This window comes from Panicum hallii, chromosome 8, assembly GCF_002211085.1.
Source record: "Panicum hallii strain FIL2 chromosome 8, PHallii_v3.1, whole genome shotgun sequence".
In the NCBI taxonomy this organism is placed as follows: Eukaryota; Viridiplantae; Streptophyta; class Magnoliopsida; order Poales; family Poaceae; genus Panicum; species Panicum hallii.
Genome location: NC_038049.1, coordinates 1,490,120 through 1,509,308, shown reverse-complemented (window position 1 = coordinate 1,509,308; position 19,189 = coordinate 1,490,120). Strand labels below are relative to the sequence as shown.

The 19,189-nt window shown below is 44.5% G+C and overlaps 3 protein-coding genes, 1 non-coding gene and 1 pseudogene across 6 annotated transcripts; 3 read left to right on the top strand and 2 right to left on the bottom strand.

Moving 5' to 3' along the window:
• Positions 1-19: 19 nt before the first annotated feature.
• Positions 20-3,478, bottom strand: LOC112902375 (hydroxymethylglutaryl-CoA lyase, mitochondrial-like). 2 transcript variants are annotated; one of them, XM_025971428.1, is made up of 9 exons: positions 3,141-3,478; positions 2,390-2,512; positions 1,954-2,080; positions 1,575-1,754; positions 1,392-1,472; positions 1,115-1,278; positions 865-1,001; positions 619-734; positions 20-522 (listed from the first exon to the last, which is right to left on the bottom strand). In XM_025971428.1, the coding sequence occupies exons 2-9, from the start codon at positions 2,509-2,511 to the stop codon at positions 289-291; spliced, it is 1,161 nt and encodes a 386-aa protein (XP_025827213.1). In that variant the 5' UTR covers position 2,512; positions 3,141-3,478; the 3' UTR covers positions 20-288. The 2 variants fall into 2 exon arrangements, with proteins under 2 accessions (XP_025827213.1, XP_025827214.1); XM_025971429.1 differs by lacking the exon at positions 3,141-3,478 and having other exon boundaries at positions 257-522; positions 1,954-2,049.
• Positions 3,479-4,601: 1,123 nt separating this feature from the next.
• LOC112903498 (60S ribosomal protein L17-like) lies at positions 4,602-7,045 on the top strand. Its single transcript, XM_025972764.1, has 7 exons — positions 4,602-4,715; positions 4,832-4,868; positions 4,957-4,997; positions 6,125-6,355; positions 6,435-6,537; positions 6,642-6,709; positions 6,797-7,045. Exons 1-7 carry the CDS (start codon positions 4,713-4,715, stop codon positions 6,827-6,829), a joined length of 516 nt encoding a protein of 171 aa, XP_025828549.1. The 5' UTR covers positions 4,602-4,712; the 3' UTR covers positions 6,830-7,045.
• Positions 5,821-5,965, top strand: LOC112872496. Its single transcript, XR_003224690.1, has one exon. It is a non-coding gene; the product is annotated as a small nucleolar RNA snoR74 (small nucleolar RNA).
• A 103-nt stretch (positions 7,046-7,148) lies between the features above and the next one.
• LOC112902560 lies at positions 7,149-8,527 on the bottom strand (annotated as a pseudogene).
• Positions 8,528-11,426: 2,899 nt separating this feature from the next.
• On the top strand, positions 11,427-17,032 carry LOC112902138 (disease resistance protein RPP13-like). 2 transcript variants are annotated; one of them, XM_025971067.1, is made up of 5 exons: positions 11,427-12,324; positions 14,212-14,822; positions 14,916-16,285; positions 16,383-16,445; positions 16,547-17,032. In XM_025971067.1, the coding sequence occupies exons 1-5, from the start codon at positions 11,525-11,527 to the stop codon at positions 16,625-16,627; spliced, it is 2,925 nt and encodes a 974-aa protein (XP_025826852.1). In that variant the 5' UTR covers positions 11,427-11,524; the 3' UTR covers positions 16,628-17,032. The 2 variants fall into 2 exon arrangements, with proteins under 2 accessions (XP_025826852.1, XP_025826851.1); XM_025971066.1 differs by having other exon boundaries at positions 14,212-16,285.
• Positions 17,033-19,189: the final 2,157 nt, after the last annotated feature.

The following is a 19,189-nucleotide window of genomic DNA, read 5'->3' as shown; positions in this document are numbered from 1 at the left end:
GCACACAATGAGCTTCAAATGACATTCGGAAAACTGTAAAGTGCCTCAAATTTGCCGTTACATATACTTATATCTGCGAGCACAATTTTCTCCATGATGCCCTGGCTATGCAGGATCACTTAAGGATAGAATACAACTTTACGTAGATCAATGTTTTGTGACTTTTACCCAAAAATGCAAACTAAAACGAGACCTCCTGACATTCATATGACCTGTATAAGTAAATACGTGTGATGACACCAGCTGATACATATTCTTTTGGGAGTGCCTGAAACGATCTTCAGGGATTTAGGTGGTTAGCTTGCGCAAAGCAGCAGCAGTCTTGGAGCCCAGTGGCCTTCCTAGATGCTTGGAGATGTAATCGCCAGCCTCCATAAGCTTGTTGAGGTCGACGTTGGTCTCTATCCCCAGGCCATGGAGCATGTACACGACGTCCTCAGTGGCGACATTGCCGGTGGCGCCCTTTGCATATGGGCAGCCTCCAAGGCCTGAAACTGACGAGTCCACTATGCTGATCCCCATCTGAGGAAACAAAGAAAATCTTAGGGTAATGTGACCATCATGTGAATGTTAAGTACTTTTAGTGACAAAACAAATAATTTTTGAAAGTTTACTTACTTGAAGGGAGGCTAGGATATTGGCAAGGGCCTGGCCGTATGTATCATGGAAATGAACGGCAATCTTGTCCACTGGAACAAAGGACATGACAGCTTCAAGCATAGCAACTACACTACCTGAAACAAACAACATAACAAGGAGCAGGGATGTTCCCATGAGTTGCTGCTTGGATGAGCCTCAACATACCAATCAAATAAATCGAGGACAAAGGGTAAGCATTAGCAAGGGCAAACAATAGTTCAGTACCTGGTGTGCCAACCCCAATCGTGTCGCCAAGTGAAATCTCTGAGCAGCCCATGTTATAAAGTTCCTTAGCAATATATGCCACCTTTGATGGATCGATTGTACCTTCAACAGGGCAACCAATCACACAGGAAATATACCTAACACAAACAGAGGGCGCAAGGTTCAGTCCACAGTGCAGGCCAAGCAGCTTCACTAGTAACTCAATTCTTCACCTACGCTTGTTTCAGGCTTAAACAGCTCATTAACTTACCCACGGATAAGGAGTCCATGTTTCTTGGCAGCAGCAGTAACATCACGGTACCGAACAAGGCTTTCCTCAATGGTACAGTTAATGTTCGACTTAGAGAAGGATTCAGAGGCAGATGCAAAAACTGCAATTTCCTTTGCACCAGCTGCAACAGCAGCCTCAAATCCCTGTACATACTCATTCATTGCTAAAAATCAGAACATGTACTGGCAATTATGTATAGAATTGTTAATGATGTGGTGTGCAGTAGAGTTCTGTAAAAATATTATCTAGAACATACTCTGAGGTTAGGAGTTAATACTGGATACCGCACACCTGGCACCTGCTGGATCCCTTTGAGGACATCCTTTGCATCAGCTAGCTGCAGTTTAAAAACTGAGCTAAATAAGAAATTCATGCTTTGTTATGAGAAAATGGCAATCACCAAAATCACTAATTGCTTAATATGATTTAAGTATGTCACCTGCGGCACCCATTTTGGGGATACAAAACTTGTAGCTTCAACAACTGATAAACCTGCAGCCACTAATTTGTGTATCAATTGGATCTTTACAGATGTTGGTACATTGCCTTTTTCGTTTTGCAGGCCATCCCGTGGTCCAACTTCAACGATCTTCACATACCTTGGTAGATCCCACATAACCTGAAGACATATTGTCAATCGGCTGGATTAAAGAAAAGCATCGTGATGGTAACATTGTCATAATTGTAATTTTATGATATTTATAACCACACTTTATTTAATCTATAATGATATATTGGAATATCATAACTAGGTAAAGCAAATGATGTTGAACAAAATTGACTATCAGTTCAGTCCTAACTATGAAAGTCAAACTTACCTTCCGAGGAAGATCTCTAAGCTCCACTGTGTCGCATGATGAATCGGCTTGACGGCATTGCGGATGCCACAGATAAGAATTGTCATGGAAGACCATCTGGGTGCCACCATTGCAGGAGTTATTGTATCTGAGAGCGAGCAAACAATATGCATTTTTCAAGTGATCCCTTCACTGAAGGAACTTTTTCGAAGAAAAGCAATTATAATATGACACTGATCATCCATTTATACTTGAGTAATGGATGTCATTAGTCATATGCCTCTAAATAGTAGATTTACCTGCCAGGATGTGTGGTAGTTTTTTCCTTTCAATAGGCGCGAATGTAACAAAAAACTAACCCCAGCCGTGGATTCGGCATTGTACTTCGGACCGCTTTTTTCTATCTATTAATACAACGACACGCAACTCTCTTGCGTGTTCGAGAAAAAAGATTTACCTGCCAGTATTGTGGTCATCAGCTGGTGCCCTGCGAGCGCTTGGTGACAAGAACCTTCCAAGTCTATTAATACTCAACTTTGGCAGGTCTCCAAGACCAAGTGGCTCCTCAAGGCTTGACATCCTAGAAACAGAAATCACAATTGTTAGTTCTGCCGTTTGCACCACAGACTGGATTTAAGATCTGGCAATTAATGAACAACCAACTATGGAGCAAAAGCTACCAATCGTTCCCGAATTGGACGGAGATTATTTCGCCAGTAACAAATTTTATGTTTAGAAGGTAACTGAGGTTATTGTGCTACAAAATCGTAAGGACCAATGCCAGAAATCGGATGTTTCCTTTGTCAAATGCTGAATGTCCAACAGTTTTGCACAAATGATTTTCTCAAAGGCATTGAAGTGCTATCCAACAATTCCAGCAATAGATAGGAGTGTTGCACGAAGATCTACTCAGTTTGAAAATGGAAATATCTATGCACCGAGGACATGACTGAGAATTTAAAATGGAGTCTCTGCATCTCCCATCCTCCAATTGAGGAAGTTGCTCGTACGCTAGCAGATCATCTAAGTCAATTGGGTTTCATTTCGATAATCAGTTGCAGACGGTCAAGAGGTCCAAATCCTCGCGCACGACTCCCAAACAAAATCAAACAATTTTTCTTTCAAGGCAACAAAATCAAACAACTGAAAGGGGAAGGATAAGCAGAAAGAACAAACACACAAGCAAGCAACGAACGGCTACGACGTACCTCGATGAATTGATGAACACGAAGCTCGCTCAATCCGGCCGACGCGCGCAAGGCAAGTCAGTAGTCAGAGAACCAGAGCTAAATCGGCAGAGGAAACAGGGGCGCTTGGCCGGTGTTTGACGCAACCCGCGGCCAAACTGGCTTGTTTGGTGGAGTTGGGTTGGGTCGGTCTCGGGGGGCGGTGGTGGACGGAGACGGAGACGGAGAGGCCGCAGCTGCTTCCTTCGGTCCTGCACCTGCAGCTCCCCCCTCCCTCCCTCCGTTCTGGTCCACGCCTCGAGCGCCCTGAGGGCCCACGGTGCCGGCGGGCGGGGAGTTATGAGCCCCGGTGCAGTGAGTGGTGGCGCGGCGGGCCGCGTGGGGAAGTGGCAACGGTAGGCGGCCGGCGGGTACTTTTCAGTTGGTTTTTTTTTTTGTTTTTGTGAAGGACGACTTTTCAGTTGGTTGGGTGAGCAGCCACACGACAGGCCCAACCTACTTCCTCCTCTCCACGACCCCGTCTTAACGGGTCTGCCTCGGAAATACAACTCCATTAGAACCTTCTAATCCGAACCCGTTTGCCCTGCAGTAGGATTGATAACGGGTCGCTGGAGAAGACTTCATCATTCAGTTGAACTGAAGATGATGAGAGGTCATCTCCTGGCAGATTTTTAGAGAAAATCTCTTGAGAGGTTGAGTCAGAACTCCTATGTCAGTCTCGGTGCTTCTGATGCGCCATTGGTGGTGTTGGGCTTTAGAGTCGTGAGACCCGGTTTGCAAGAATGTATCCACTGCAGTTTAAAAAAAAGAATGTACTCCTTCGTTTCAAACTGTAGGTCATTTTAACAATTCTAGATGCATAATTTTTACTAAGCACATTATTTATGCAGGTACATAGCAAAAGCTATATATATCTAAATTTATCAAAACGATCTACATTTCTCAAGTGAAACAAGGACGATTGACAATTCGACTCCATGATGACCGAAAATCTCATTTGTGGCGGTGGACCGTGCAAGCACGTGCGCGGCTGGTTTTCCTTCCCATTTTTTTGGTAGATATGGGACATCTTATTTAATTTTCAGCTGACACTGATCGAATTTTAGCCCATAATAATGAGAGTTCCAAGAGCGACAACAGTTTTGTCTTCCAATTTCGGTATTGTACACCTTACTATAGTATGTGATTGTTTGTCACATGATTAGGAAAGTGCGAAATTGACTTGGAAGTGTAATTATGAGGGTGCAGATGGAAAGTTTCAGCAAAGTCTTTGCTTGAGAGGGCTTCAGCACAATCTTTTTTAAGGAGAAACGGGCCCGGCCCACGGCACAGCTAGCAGATTGCGAGCCAGCACGAATCCAGCCCACAAAAAGTCTCTTGATACTCGTGAAAAATCACGAAATGGGCCTGAGCTACAAAGGCCGCGCGGGCGGCTCGGTCCGTAACGAGCCCATTAGGGTTTTTGCCCCTAGTTCCGTGCCACCTACATAACCTCTCTCGCTCCTGCCGCCGCCGCTTCCTTCTCCACCCCTCTCGCCGCCGCCGCAGACGCATCCCATCCGCCGCGAGGCCCCCCGCTCGCCGGTTGCAGCCATGGTGAGATCCCCCTCCCCCATCTTCTCCTCGCGCGTGTTGCATCCTGGTTGCAGCCATGGATTTGGCTTCGCCCTTACTGACTCCTGCCATGCGGCGGCGCCTGCTTTTGGTTCCAGGTGAAGTACTCGAGGGAGCCGACCAACCCCACCAAGTGTAAGCTCTGCCGCGCTTGATTTTCTCCTCGATTTGTACATCCGCGGCTTTATCTGATTCGATTGTGATTCTCTGTGACGCGTTGCAGCCGCCAAGGCCATGGGCCGGGACCTCCGTGTTCACTTCAAGGTGAGAGCTCCCTTCCTCTCTCCCGTTTCTAGAGATCTCATGATTTGTTTGCGTTATTGTTTTGCGGTGTTCGGCTGTAACCTATTTATAGTGCATATTAGCGTTACTCCTTTGGTTTTCATGTAGCCTGTTCATGTTGATCACAGTGGCGTCACCATTCATATCTTGTGTTTTGTTCATGATCCTTTCCGTGTTCTGAATAGAATCTGTGGAGACCATTTCTAGTTGGCTTCTTTCCTTGTATGATACAACTCTGTAGATGATTTTTGGATCATGGGTGGCTGTATGACAAATTATCATTGCTAATGAGTTGTTGTCTTAGCGTCATGGAATTCTCAACTACTTGAGTTTCTTCTTTTAGTGGGTCATGCTGTAATTGTTGCAGCTTCTTTGATTTATTTAGCAGGCACTAAAAGAGAATAGACACAATTTGTTTTTCTAAACTTTAAAATGCCAACTTCATTGTTATTGGGTTAAGCGTGATTGCAGCCTGATGCCAGATGGTTCAGTAAATTTGCCATTTGATCCTGCTGTTTATTCCTTGAATTCTCTGTTGGTGCCCTGCAATTTGCTGTGTAGTTTTTGTATGACATGCATTTCCCCTGTTCTGTGGTCTATATGAATGTGTCATATGGATACACCTGATGTTGAAGTAGATGGGTATTTTCTGTGTGCTAGAGGAAAATTAGATAAGTTTCAGGGATTAAAATTCTTCAAGGTCCACCATTTCTAGTAACTCCAATAAGGGCAGTTCTGCAGTGCTTTGCAGTTATCTGTGACTTTATAATGTAAAGTTGTAGTTTCTTTAATTAGTACCCTAAAGAAAAAAGCAGGATGCTGTGTTATTTGATAGCAGTATCCCCGTAAACTTTAGGAACATTGTGTTCATCGTTATTGGGTGAACTGTTGGTCCTGTCCATGTGTTGGACAATTCCATGTCAATTGGTTCAGTAAATGATGGCACATTTCCTTTTTCCAAATTGTTAGATACGGTGCGAGTCATCGTTAGTTGTGCCCATCCATATGAAGGCACAATATTGTTCAGTTTCTGATGTCTTATATACTTTGAAGGTAAATACAATAATACACATTTTAGTGTTTATTAACGCTGTCTGTCATACTTGCAGAACACCCGTGAGACAGCTTTTGCCCTCAGGAAGTTGCCACTCACAAAGGCCAAAAGGTACCTTGAGGATGTGATTGCCCACAAGCAGGCCATCCCCTTCCGCAGGTACTGTGGCGGTGTTGGGCGTACTGCTCAGGCTAAGTCGCGCCACTCAAATGGACAGGGACGCTGGCCCGCCAAGTCTGCTAGATTCATTCTTGATCTTCTAAAGAATGCTGAGAGCAATGCTGAGGTCTGCAATTATACCTGCCCTGTCATATCTATCTTTGGTTACTAATGTAATTAGCTAATTGTGAATTTCCCTGCTGCAGGTCAAAGGTCTTGATGTCGATACCCTGTATGTGTCGCACATTCAAGTAAACCAGGCTCAGAAGCAGCGGCGCAGGACCTACCGTGCTCACGGACGCATCAACCGTAAGTTTATCTGAAGTTGAAGTTTGTTCCGTTCATCGTGTTCTGCTACTGCGTGAATGTTTCACATGTTGCAGCTTAACAACCTGTTTAACCACCTGTTGCAGCTTACATGTCCTCCCCGTGCCACATTGAGCTGATCTTGTCGGAGAAGGAAGAGCCAGTGAAGAAAGAGGTTTGTGGCTCTGTACACTGTTTGCGCCCAACTATCCAACACATCTGATACTGTTGTGCTAATTTGGCCGATCTGTTTGTTCTTCAGGCGGAGTCTCAGATTGCGACCAGGAAGGCTTAGAGAAGGGAGCTCTGCGGTCTTAGAGTGGATTGTAGGTTTGTCTTTGCCTAAGTGAAAATTTTGGCAGGTTATCTGTGGCCTCCTCTCCTTTATCAGTGTACTGCTAGCTCGTACTGTCACCTTGATCGTTGTCTGTACTGCCTATACAATTCGAATCTATGGATGAAGTGTTTGTCGATTCTTTTCATATTTATAACGATGGTGATGTGAACGCTCGTTAAACCTCTTGATAGGGGCTTTTGGTTATGGTAATGTGGTTTTTGCTACAGCCGATGCGAGTGAGATTTCAGAAAGTGGGCACACATCATGTTTAGTTCGTTTAGTTTATTCCTGGATCTTTTTGTTTATTAGTCCTAACAATCCACTCACTGCTCACGACGAACAGACTTATTACAATACGTCGGTAGATTGTTTATTTATGCAACAGCATGAGTCGAAGTCGAAGGTGAAGATTCCTTGCTGGTGGTCAGATCCAACTGGAACCGCTCACCCAGACACCAATGCGGCAGCTTGGGGCTGACATGGTTCGAGGCGACGCGCGAGTCGAGCAGCTCGACCATGGACTGGCCAACGGACGAGCCGCGAGAGACGGCGTCGTCCATGAGCTCGACCACCCGGATCTCAAGCGGCCCGATCGAGCCGTCGGCGACCCGGCACTGCCTGTACACGGGCCGCCTCCATCTCCAGGCAGCACCCGTCGAGCGTCTCCTTGTTCACCGTGGCTTCTCCCCCTTGGTGGCCACCAGCTCCCAGAAGACGACGTAGTGCCCCGGGATGCTCCTGGTGTTTGCCTGGCTGGTGTAGTCCAGCACGGCGGCGCCGTGCGGCCCGAGCGCCGCCGACGCGCGCTGCAGCTCCGCCTCGTCGGTCTTGTCCGAGTCGACGGACAGCAGCACGCTCCTGCGGCGCACGAACCGGAACCGCGGCGCGGCGTTGTGGAACCCCGTCGCGAGGAGGACGTCGCCCACGCCGTACCGGTTCAGCCCGGAGTAGGTGGTGATCACGAGCTCGTACTGTACTCGCGCCCGGCCTCCACGCCGGCGAGCTCCACGAGCTGGCTCGCGTCGGCGCCATCGCCGCCGTCCGTGTCCGTGGGGAGGAACTCGAAGTAGGCCATGTTGGGCATGAGGGTGTAGGACACGTCCGACGGGTCGCACATCGGCCGGAGGTTGAGGCCGAAGTAGCACTCCGAGGACGCGTATAGGAAAGAGGCCACCGGCAAGCCGCCGCTGAAGTAATCTAGAGTCGGGACGTACTCGTGCCATGGCGCCTGTGACGATGGTTTCCAGGTACCTGGTGTTGGGCCAGATGCGCGTGACGACGCCGACCCAGTCACCTTGGAGCACTCGGCGCGGATGAACTCGGCGAGCTCGGAGTCCGGCTGGAGGATGCCGGCCGCCGCCTCGGTTCGGTGACGCAGGGGTTGAGCTCGCCGGACTTCATATCGGCGGCGAGCTGATCCCAGTTGAGCTGGAGGAAGCGGACGACACGGAGGCGAACGGGGCGCCGATGCGCAGGACGGCGCGGCGCCGGCAGAGGCCGCACCTAAGTCACCAAGTTCCCGGGACGATGGAAACGAGGGACAGGGACGAGGAACGTGGTACGCTGATCTTCGAAAACCTGGAACGAGGGGGTATACCTGTGTCGTTCTGCGTTCCATCTGACTGTTGGTTTTCTTTCTAAAACAATGTTGGTCATTGTGGTTGCATGTTGTGCATGTAACTAGTTACTCTTTTTTATTTTATTTTATTTTATATTCTCCATGAGTAATTCTATCCCCAAAAGAAACCGGAATATCCACAGCTGGAGCATCAGAGGAATTAATTCTCAAGAGAAATGGGACGCTATTAGGAGCAAAATCATGGAGTCAAATTATGACGTGGTCGGCTTGCGGAAGACGAAAACGCTTTTGATGCTCAGTATACTAGAAAATTCTGCCCCCCAAGACTTGATTGTTTTGATTAGTATCTGGGAAGGCAGAAAGTTTTCAGGGCAAGCAATTTTTCAGAATGATTTTGCCCAAAACGTGGAATTTCATTGCACTGTTACCGGAGCTAGTTGGATTTTAACTAACATCTATGCTACCTGCACACCTGAAGAGAAGTTGCTTTATTTTGGAATGGTTTAGGAACATCTCTATGCTAGATGATTTTCCTTGGCTTATAGTAGGGGATTTCAATCTGCTCAGAAACCCGGGCAATAGGAACAAGCCGGGGGGAGGTGTTCAGGAGATGCTGGCCTTCAATGAGGCCATCAGCAGGTTAAGTTTGACAGAAATACCTCTCAAGAGCTGTAAGTTTACTTTTACTTGGACAAACAAATGGCAGAATCCCCTTCTTGAGAGACTTGATTGGTTCTTCTTTTCTAATTTGTGGACAACCCTTTGCCCGAATACAACAGTCTCAACACTTTCAACAGACACCTCAGATCACACACCTTGTCTTATTACTGTGTCTACCTCAATCCCCAAGCCTCTGTCTTCAGATTTGAAAATTACAGGTTGGAGCATGACTAGTTTCAAAATACTCTGCAATATGGTTGCAATTTACCCTCTGCTGAGGCCGACAAAGCAAAGAGACTGGGTGGCAAATTCAAAAATCTGAGGAGAGTACTCAAGGCTTGGAAGAACCTTCTGTCTAGCCTGGCAAAAACTATTCAGAATTGCAAAATGCTATTCTTTTTCTTGATTTCTTGGAAGAAACAAGAGACCTTACATTTTAGGAATGGATTCTTAGTGAGCTACTAAGGGGGCAGCTAGAAGCTTTCTTGTCTGAGCAAAGGATTTACTGGAAATAGAGAGGAACCATCAAATGGGTGAAATTTGGGAAAGAATGTACTGAATTCCTCCATGCTAATGCCTCAATAAAGAACAGAAACAACAATATTACCTCTTTAGTCTCTGAGAATAGCCAGGAATTTTTTGATCATGAGGAAAAGGCCATGTTGCTATGGAATGCTTTCAAAGAAAGGTTGGGTACTTCAGAATTTACCCACATATATTTGGATCTTCAGTCTCTGCTCAGCCATGAGGAAGGACTGGAAGCTCTAGACATCCTTTCACAAGAGAAGAAATTGACAAGATAATTGGTGAACTCCCAAACCATAAGTCCCTTGGCCCTGATGGATTCAATGGAGAATTTCTGAAGAAATGCTGGCCCATTATCTCACAGGACTTTTATGAACTGCGTGACAGTTTTGCTGAATGGATCTTATATCGTGCTAGTTCCCAAAAAAGATACACCCCTATGTGTAGGTGACTATAGGCCAATCTCCCTTCTCAACTCCTCCATCAACTCTTCCATTGATGCACTGGTTGGAACTCCCTCCCACTACATCATCTTCGGCGGCTGGACCTTCTCTACTCATCGCCATTGACGGAAGGAAGGAGCTAAGTGTCCACTCCCCTCCTGCAGCACCATTTTCCACGCCCAGATTTTCCCTTCTCGTTGCCATTGACGGACTGACGGAGCTTTCTCCTACTGCACCATGTCCTCTTCTTGGTGCCATTAACAGAATGAAGGAGCTCTAGTGTTTGGCGGATCTAGAAAGATGACCTAGCCGCCATGGCTAGCATGTGAAGAGAGAGAGGGTGGCCTAACCAAGATCTGCGGGGGTGGGAAACTGGAAAAGGAGAGAATCTGAGGGTGAAGTGGGTCCACAACCAACTTGCCTCATCTCATGCCTCGCACATGGATTTGCCTCGGGAAGCAAGCACGGGGCTTCGCAGCTGCGGAGGAGCGGCGCCGTCATGAGCTTGTCTCCACCTCTTTCCTTGGCTCCATCGCGATGGTTCTGGGAGAGAGACGACCTGCGGCTGGCGGACAGGGACCTGCGCAAATGGCGGCGGCTGCGTACGGACAGGGGTAGGGAGCGCACGGGCCAAGAGAACGAGACACCGGCGTACAGGGTCGGACCAGCAGCGGCGTACAGGGCCGGATCAGTAGCGACAGACAGGGAGCATCGGCGCGGCTCGGCGACCTGGAACGACAGATTTGGAGCTCCACAGTGAGAGGCGGGAGGGAAGAAAGGGCGCGGATTTCGCGAGGGAAGGGCGCGCGCGGGGATTTCGCCGCGGAAGAGAGCGCGCCGGAGGCGAGCGCGGGAGGCGCACCGGATCTGCACGAAACAACGGCAGCAGTTACAGTGGTCGTTTCACGCCATTTTTAACATCTTGGAAACGAGTTAGCGGAGTGTTACGAGGACGAAACTGGTTCCTTCTCTTCCCTCGTTAAATCAGTGTCACATCATCAAAAATACTGATATATTATGATAATTAATACCATAAAACTTATCATAAAACTCTACTATGATTAGCCTAAAACTAGCGCGTCAGTATTAAAGTTGACCTGCAACGGTTGTGTGCAGTCTTCTATGCGTGGAAGGAATATCCCATAACAAGTGGCCTGATGAGACGCGAGGCACGTGAGAAAAGTAGTACCAAGACCTGCTCTCGAGATTACGCGAGGCACGAGAGAAAAGTAGTACCAAGACATGTTCGTGAGAAAAGACAATGCTCTTGAGATAAGATAAAGGGATGTATTCTTTTTAGGACGGGGAGTAGAGAATAATAAATAAGAAAAGGGAAGGGAAGAGGAACATGATTCTCAGTCTACCTGTCTCCGCCGCGCCACGGCTCTTGCTTAGCAGCTACTACTAGCTTCTTCTCTTCCTCCGGAGGGAGATTATTCGAGAGAGATGGCTGGGGTAGGCGCTGGGACGGGGGCGATGAGCAGCCTCCTCGGCAAGCTCACCACCTTGCTTAGCGACGAGTACACGCTGCTCAAGAGCGTGCGCAAGGAGATCGCGTTCCTCGAGCGCGAGCTCCGCAGCATGCATGCCCTGCTCGAGACACTGGCTGAGATGCACAAGCTTGACCCCTTGGAGAAGGACTGGAAAGACAACTTGCGCGAGCTCAGCTACGACATAGAAGACTGCATCGACCGCTTCACGCACCGCCTTGGCAATGGAGATGCCAAGCGCGGGTTCGTGAAGAGGACGGTGCACCGGCTCAAGACGCTGTGGAAGCGCCATGATATCGCAACGGAGATCCAAGAACTCAAGGCTCGCGTCATGGAGGAGAGCAAGCGGCGTGCTAGGTACGAGTTTGACAATCGTAATCCAAGAAAACCCGTTGTCGAAATAGACCCTCGCCTGGCTACGTTCCATGATGAGGCCAAGAATTTGGTGGCGATCAACGGCCCAGTGAATCAGGTTATAGCCTGGTTGGCGGAGGAGAGCATGGAGCTGAAAGTGGTGCCAATTGTGGGGTGTGCGGGGTTGGGGAAGACGACCCTTGCTATGGAAGTCTATCGCAAGATTGGGGGCGACTATCAGTACCGAGCTTCCGTATCGGTGTCGCGTATCCTTCACCTCGAGAAGCTCTTGAAGGACGTCCTCTCTCAAATCCACAAAGATGAGTTCAGCAAATGCCAAACGGAGAGGTGGGGCAAGGAACAAATAATCCGAGCAATCTCACAGATCTTAACAGGAAAGAGGTATGTGGTTTTAATTTCTTCATCCGTACATGAAAGTGGCATTAACTCATAAACTCCAATCTCACCCTGCGATCTAGCTAAACAATTTCTAGGTGGAATAAGTTTTTTTAACCTAGTATTCCCTAAACCCGAAATTGTGAAAAAAAATCTACCGAAAATTTTGATTTTTCATTTGAGCGAGAGCTCCTCAGGGTTTGATAATTTGATTCAATGTTCAAAAACAAAAAATTTCATAAAAATGAGATAAAATAACAAATCTAAAGTGGACCCGAGCCACAGTAGTGTCAACAAATTGTATCAAAATGATGAAATATTTCTTAAAAAATAGAAATAGAACTACTAGGTTTATGAAAAGGAAAAATCTTACCATCAATATTCGGAGGCTCCACGTTACTCCTCACGAGACAAATCCTATAAATTCTCAAAAATTTAAAACATCCGGTCATCAATCTGGTAGACTCTAATAATCATCAATAGTAATAGCCATTGGATCTATTATATTATCTAAAGAATTACTCATCTCTGCCACTATAAAACTAGTCCGAAGTAACCCTTAAATCAACATCAACATTACACACATTCGCCATTGTAAAATATAGCATAAAGTAACCCCCTAATATTCCTCTAAATTATGCATCTATGCAATTATAATTAATCCAAAGGAACCTCACAAATTTTATATCCAAATTACCCAGATCCGTATTATTAAAAATAACCTAAGGTATAACCCCCTAAATCTGCATCTAAAATGCCCATACCTATCATTGTCAAAAAAATATCCCAACATAGACAAAAATTTGCGCTAGAAAAAAGATAGATCCTAAAAGTTCTCTTAAAGATCATGAGCATCCGACCATCAATTTGGTACAATCATTCATAATATTAGCAATTAGATCTACTATTTTTATTTTCTAGAAAATTACCCACCGGATATATGATTCTAAATCACATATTTCTATCATTGTTAATATAAAAAAATACTAACTTTAGGTATACATGCATGATGTGTATCTCCATATACACCACGTGTACATGTATGCAGGAAGCGATGAAAATACACACCTCTATGGCTCTATTGTTGAACACACAACTTAATTTTTAGGGTAACACATAGCTCAAATAAAAGATTTGATTAAAAACATGTCAACCACATATGGAGACGTGATGCAATATGAAAAATATATGAAAATATGGATAAAAAGTGTATCGGGTAATTTGGCTAACTATATTTTATCACAACTAGATAAGCATAAATACATATTTATATAATCATATGAGTGTTGTGTTAGAGTATTTAGAGAGGGAGGGAGGGGGGAGAGAGAGGGAGAGAGGGAGGGAGGGAGGGAGAGGAGCGAGGCTAAGCAATTGTGATTATTAGCTATGGACTCTAATTTTTTATAAACTTCTCTACTTATGTCTCTCAAAATTTATAGACCGTATAGGAGCATGGATTAATAAACTAGTGTAACATAATTCGGATATATACTAGAAAACTCCACTTATCATGTTTCCATACTGCCACACCTACATTTAAAACTTTTGTTTCACGGAATTACACCAAAAGAACTCGCATCACTTCTCTTGAGCCGCTCAAAGCCAACTCGAGAAATATGTGACATTTTTCTCTATAAATATTAAATAGGTGTACTACAGTACACGATACAATAGTTTAAATGATGCCTTGAGTTGAAAAGCAGAGTTATCCATTACCCAAGTAACTCCTGGGAAAAATAAAGCATTTATGATTTAATCTGTAGCTGACTTTGCATGCCCAAAGTACATATCTAGTAATTGCTATTTTAAAAAACTATGTATGTACTTGAGAACATAATATTGAGTCATCATATATTTGCGGTTACGAACTTACCAGTGCAAAATTGCATACAGGTACTTAATTGTTATTGATGACGTATGGCGGGAAGAAGACTGGAAAATTATCAAGGCTTCCTTTCCTGGGAATCATAACGGTAGCAGAATAATTGCTACTACACGCATTACCAATGTAGCCAAGTCATGTTGTTCTAATTCCGGTGGCCAACTATATCAAATGGCACATCTGAATAGTGTCGATTCTGAAAGATTGCTTTTGAAGAGAATTTTCGGCCCTGACAATGCATGCCCTCCTCATCTGAAAGATATTTCAGCTAAAATATTGAAAAAATGCGGTGGTCTGCCATTGGCTATAATTACACTTGCAAGTTTGCTAGCCAATAAACCACCAACCAAAGATGAATGGGAGAGACTGCAAGATTCCATTGGTATTGATTCTTCACAAAATGACAGTTTAAAAGCTATGAGAGATATATTGTTACTTAGTTATTGGGATCTTCCACAGCACTTGAAGACTTGTTTATTGTACTTGTGTATATATCCAGAGGACCACTCTATTGAGTGCGAAGAATTAAAATGGAAGTGGATAGCTGAAGGATTCATTGATAAACAATGGGGAAATCTGGATCAAGAAGCAGAGAACTATCTTAATGAGCTTGCTAATAGAAGTATGCTCCAACTGGTTGATACTAACTATGACAGCTCTATAAAATATTGCCAGGTTCATGATATGGTGCTTGACCTTATAATATCTCTGTCAGATGAAGAGAATTTCGCCACTGTGTTGAATGGGCGCGTCTGCAATTCTTTGCCAAGCAAGATTCGTCGGCTCTCCATGCACTCTAATGGACAACAACATAAAGTGGCAATTCATGCAACCGCAAGAAGTAAGTTGCATGCTCGCTCACTGCATGTGTTTGGGGAATTTAAGCAGATAACCCCACTCGTGAACTTCCTTTCTTTACGGGTGTTGGATATACGTGAAGGTTATAGTTCTAATAGTTGCTGTTTCTGGTTGGAAAAGAATCAAATAAAAAATATAGGAAGTTTATCTCAGCTGAGATATTTAAGGCTTGACAGTTCAAAACTCACTGAGCTTCCTGAAGAAGTTGGAATGCTACGTTACTTGGAGACTCTTGATTTGCGGCATTGTAACTCACACTCATTCACAGTACGACCATCAACTATGGTTAGGCTACGGAAGCTGGTACGCCTGTTAGTCCATGAGAGGCTTATGTTGCACTCAGATATGTTCCGAAGAATGGATGCCTTGGAGGTAGTGTCGGCTGTCAGTAATGTTGACAACCCAATGAAATTTGCGGAAGAGCTTGGGAATCTAACAAACTTGAGAAAAATCTATATGCCCTGTTCTGTTGCTCTCCTCCAGGCCAAAAATGGTGGTTACGCAGAAGCTTTTGTGGAAATTTTGGTGTCTTCTCTAAATGAGTTGGGCAAATACAACCTTAAATATCTTCATATTAGTGGAAGTGTAGGAGAGAACATGTTCAGGGACACTTGTTGTGCATTTCCTCATCTCCAAGATCTTGAAATATGTACACTTATTGAACGGATTCCAAAGGGAATGGCCTCCCTGAATAACATCGTCAGATTACTCATAAAAGTCAGACTATTTGATGAGGAAGATCTGCGCCTTCTTATGGGTATGCCTTCCCTGACTCATCTTGAGCTAACGTTATACCATCGGATTGGCGTCAGGAAGAAGCACACTATTGGTAGTAACGGATTCAAGCTTCTAAAGGTGCTCCACTATGAAATTGCGTTAAGCCCAGGAACAGGGATATCATTTGCTCCGGGTGCTCTGCCAGCACTCCGATCGCTCCATCTTTCCTGGACTGCAAGGGATGTTATGTCCCGACATTGTAATGGTGCTAACCTTGGCATCGAGCATCTTGCAGGCCTTGCACAACTCCATGTCGAAACTAACTGTCGCTGTGCAACTTTGGGCGAAGTGCTGGCTGTCGAGGCTTCCATTGGAAAGGCCATCGCCTTGCATCCCAATCGCCGTACTCTTCAAGCTCATGTCCGTAGACTAGGTGCAAGTTATATCTATAAGGATGTCAAGGAGAGGGACATGGAGAGCCACGAGGACACGACTGGTGATAGTGACGAGGTTCATTATCTGTTATTTATCATTCCATTTCACACATCATGCATGTCATCACTATTAGTGATTTGTTCGTCTTCATTCCCCTCCCATCTCTCCGCAGGAGTACGGGAATAGCGAGATTGATATGAGTGATTCGCCACCACCGAGTACCTCCCGTTTGCTGGTAATTTAATTTACTCAAAGGCTGGTTTCACTTCTATAAAAAATAGTTATCATGATGGCGGCGTTGCTGAATCGACTGTATTTACTATTATTGTTGAATAGCAAGAAGACCAAGTAACCTGGAGAGAAAAACATTTGTCCAACTCTGCGATACTACGAGTCTGCAAATGGCCGGATGAATGACCAGATGATGCCATGATATACATTGTCCAAACATATACCATGTTTTCTGCAACGTTTTGTTAAATTGTGTGTTTGTAATTTGGTAGTTTGTCGCTCTTCAATGGGGCTTGATGAGACCTACCCATTCTGCAAATCTTCGAGTTCTCTTTGCATATTCGCTACTACAATGAGCTTGGTGAACTCTTTCTCGGAGTTTGTCTGCCTCCGTTTCCGCGACCACTTCACTTCGTGGTGTAACCTTTTCTTTTCCCTTTCCATCAGCTGTTGGATTTGGTCTTGGACTTGCTTGCAAAGACTTAGGTTTTTCAATTGCATCATGCTCATCGTATACTAATTACTTCAATTCCTTCTTCCACATTACTGTAGATGTGCCTATACCTCCACATCACCCTATGTTGTTGCTTGGCTCTCAAGTCTTACGAATGATTATTGCATGTATAGAGCCTGTTTGGCAGGGCTCTGGCTTCTCCAAAAACGGCTCCGGTTCCGGCTTCTCTGATGGAGCGGCTTCTCTGGTGGAGCTGAAGCCGTTTTGGAAAACGTTTGGCAAAACGGCTTCACCCTGTTTTTCTAAATGGATTGAATATATCAAATGTCCAATATGCCCTTGGCTAGTTGACATGTCTATGTGCCTAATATTGGTTACCTAATAATCATAATCATTGTCTTGTTATCCTAATAGAGTAATTCTGAAAAAAAATCAATCCTCACATAAACCATATAACCATTGATACATGCTCATGATGATCTAGCAAGAAAGATTGACCGTGCAAGATCATCCCGAAATCTATCCATGGCCCGATTGTTAGATTTCGGAGTTGATGTATCTCCTGCATAATGAAGATATCTTGTATATCTTGCCGGTATAGTGGGCACATAATCAGGACCCAATCACATCCGTAAAAATCTTTATCTTGTGCATTGTTCTCACGAATGAAGTTATGAAGGCACATGGTTGTGGCAACAATCATCTTTTGCTTATCCAATGGGAAACTCGGCATTTTGAGAAGTATTCTCCATTTCATTTTTAACACACCAAAGGCGCGCTCTACGGCATTTTGAATACTTGAATGCAAATGGTTAAAGTGTTCATGCTCACCACTTGGAGCAGGAACCCTCCTCCAATCTGGCACATGATATCTTGCACCCTTGTATGGTGCTAAGTATCTAGGTCTATTTGGATATCCAGCATCAACAGCATAATATCTTCCTAAAATCACATGCAAACTTATATGAGTTACAAGCAAAAATTTTCCATATACAGACTTGTTTGCAAAAGCAAGGATATATGAACATACCTGTAGAGAGGTGGAGAAACTTGTCTTCATCATGCCTTAGTGCATGAAACAACACATTAGTGTTATGCATAGATCCAGGTTGCCCAATAGATGCATATGTGAATCGCAAGTCAAAATCAACAGCAGCAATGTGATAAGGTCATGTGGAGGTGGTGTAGCCGCAATGTGAGTACCGTCCAGTGCTCCAATGCAATCTTTAAAATATAGCATCATCCTACGATCATTAGCAATCTTTGGATGTGTAGCACGAAAATTAGGATCAATTGGCCTGATATAGTTCTCACACATACCAACCACACTATTCAAGACTTCCTCAAATTTTCTACTAATGGTCTCACCAGAATAATTGAAAATACCATATATTTCACTGTTGGACATACCATGCTCATGCATAAAAAGAAACATAGCAAGGGATTCTATAGCACTCATACGCAAAGATGATTGGAGACCATAGGTACTCACGAGCAGATCATGTAGCTGGTAAAATAGTTATAAATCCATCCTGAACAACTTGTAGCTTCACCCAGTGTTAAGACTTTCTAGTGTGCAACTAAAGCCACTCTATCGTGGAATTATAGGATCATTCTTGTCATAATATGTCATGTAATATTTAGAGGCAACAAGAGCATTACTAAACAGATTATTCTGAGCAGTCTTCATCAATGCCATAGTTTTCATAGTCCAATCCTCATCAGAACAACTATCATCAGTCTTAAGAGAAGAAGAATCAGATCTGTAAATGAGATAAACAACACTCATTAAAATAATATCATTATTACAACCTTACAATACATGTTCATGAAATATTCACAAAGTCAAAATTATTACAACATATTAAAAAATGTTCCAATTGCAAGGATACAATGGTGATGCTACAAGCATCTTGCCAAGACAAATGGGATGCTTTCTACTTTGGCACATCATTTCTTGTCATCCACTCATACTTCTTTATCAACCATTCAAATCTCTCCTCCAAGTGTCCAAAGTCATAAACATCTCTCTTTCTGCTCTTTTGGTAAAAATAAGAGATGCTATGAAATGCTTATTAGTCGATGGAACAGCGCCACATTCCTTCACCAAAAGCATGACATCCTTTATGGAGCAACCAGAATTATCCTCCCTCCTTGCAATAGACTCACAAGATGCAGTTGTTCTCTCATTCCTCTCCACAATCTTGCCCATCTGTTCATGAAACCAAAGACCAGTACTTGTCTTCGGCATCTTCCCTTTGGTGTTGTCAGCCCCTCTACCTCTCTTCCCCTTC

What these genes read in the sequence shown, in the direction of transcription:
- LOC112902138 (XM_025971066.1), top strand. Translation starts at nt 11,525, where the DNA reads ATGGCTGGGGTAGGCGCTGGGACGGGGGCGATGAGCAGCCTCCTCGGC. An exon ending in CAGATCTTAACAGGAAAGAG is followed by an intron (nt 12,325 to 14,211) that starts GTATGTGGTTTT and finishes AATTGCATACAG; the next exon opens with GTACTTAATTGTTATTGATG. An exon ending in CGACTGGTGATAGTGACGAG is followed by an intron (nt 16,286 to 16,382) that starts GTTCATTATCTG and finishes ATCTCTCCGCAG; the next exon opens with GAGTACGGGAATAGCGAGAT.
- LOC112903498 (XM_025972764.1), top strand. An exon ending in ACCTCCGTGTTCACTTCAAG is followed by an intron (nt 4,998 to 6,124) that starts GTGAGAGCTCCC and finishes TCATACTTGCAG; the next exon opens with AACACCCGTGAGACAGCTTT. An exon ending in TGCTCACGGACGCATCAACC is followed by an intron (nt 6,538 to 6,641) that starts GTAAGTTTATCT and finishes CACCTGTTGCAG; the next exon opens with CTTACATGTCCTCCCCGTGC.
- LOC112902375 (XM_025971428.1), bottom strand. Translation starts at nt 2,511, where the DNA reads ATGTCAAGCCTTGAGGAGCCACTTGGTCTTGGAGACCTGCCAAAGTTG. An exon ending in TATTAACTCCTAACCTCAGA is followed by an intron (nt 1,279 to 1,391) that starts GTATGTTCTAGA and finishes GAGTATGTACAG; the next exon opens with GGATTTGAGGCTGCTGTTGC. An exon ending in CATGGACTCCTTATCCGTGG is followed by an intron (nt 1,002 to 1,114) that starts GTAAGTTAATGA and finishes TGTTTGTGTTAG; the next exon opens with GTATATTTCCTGTGTGATTG.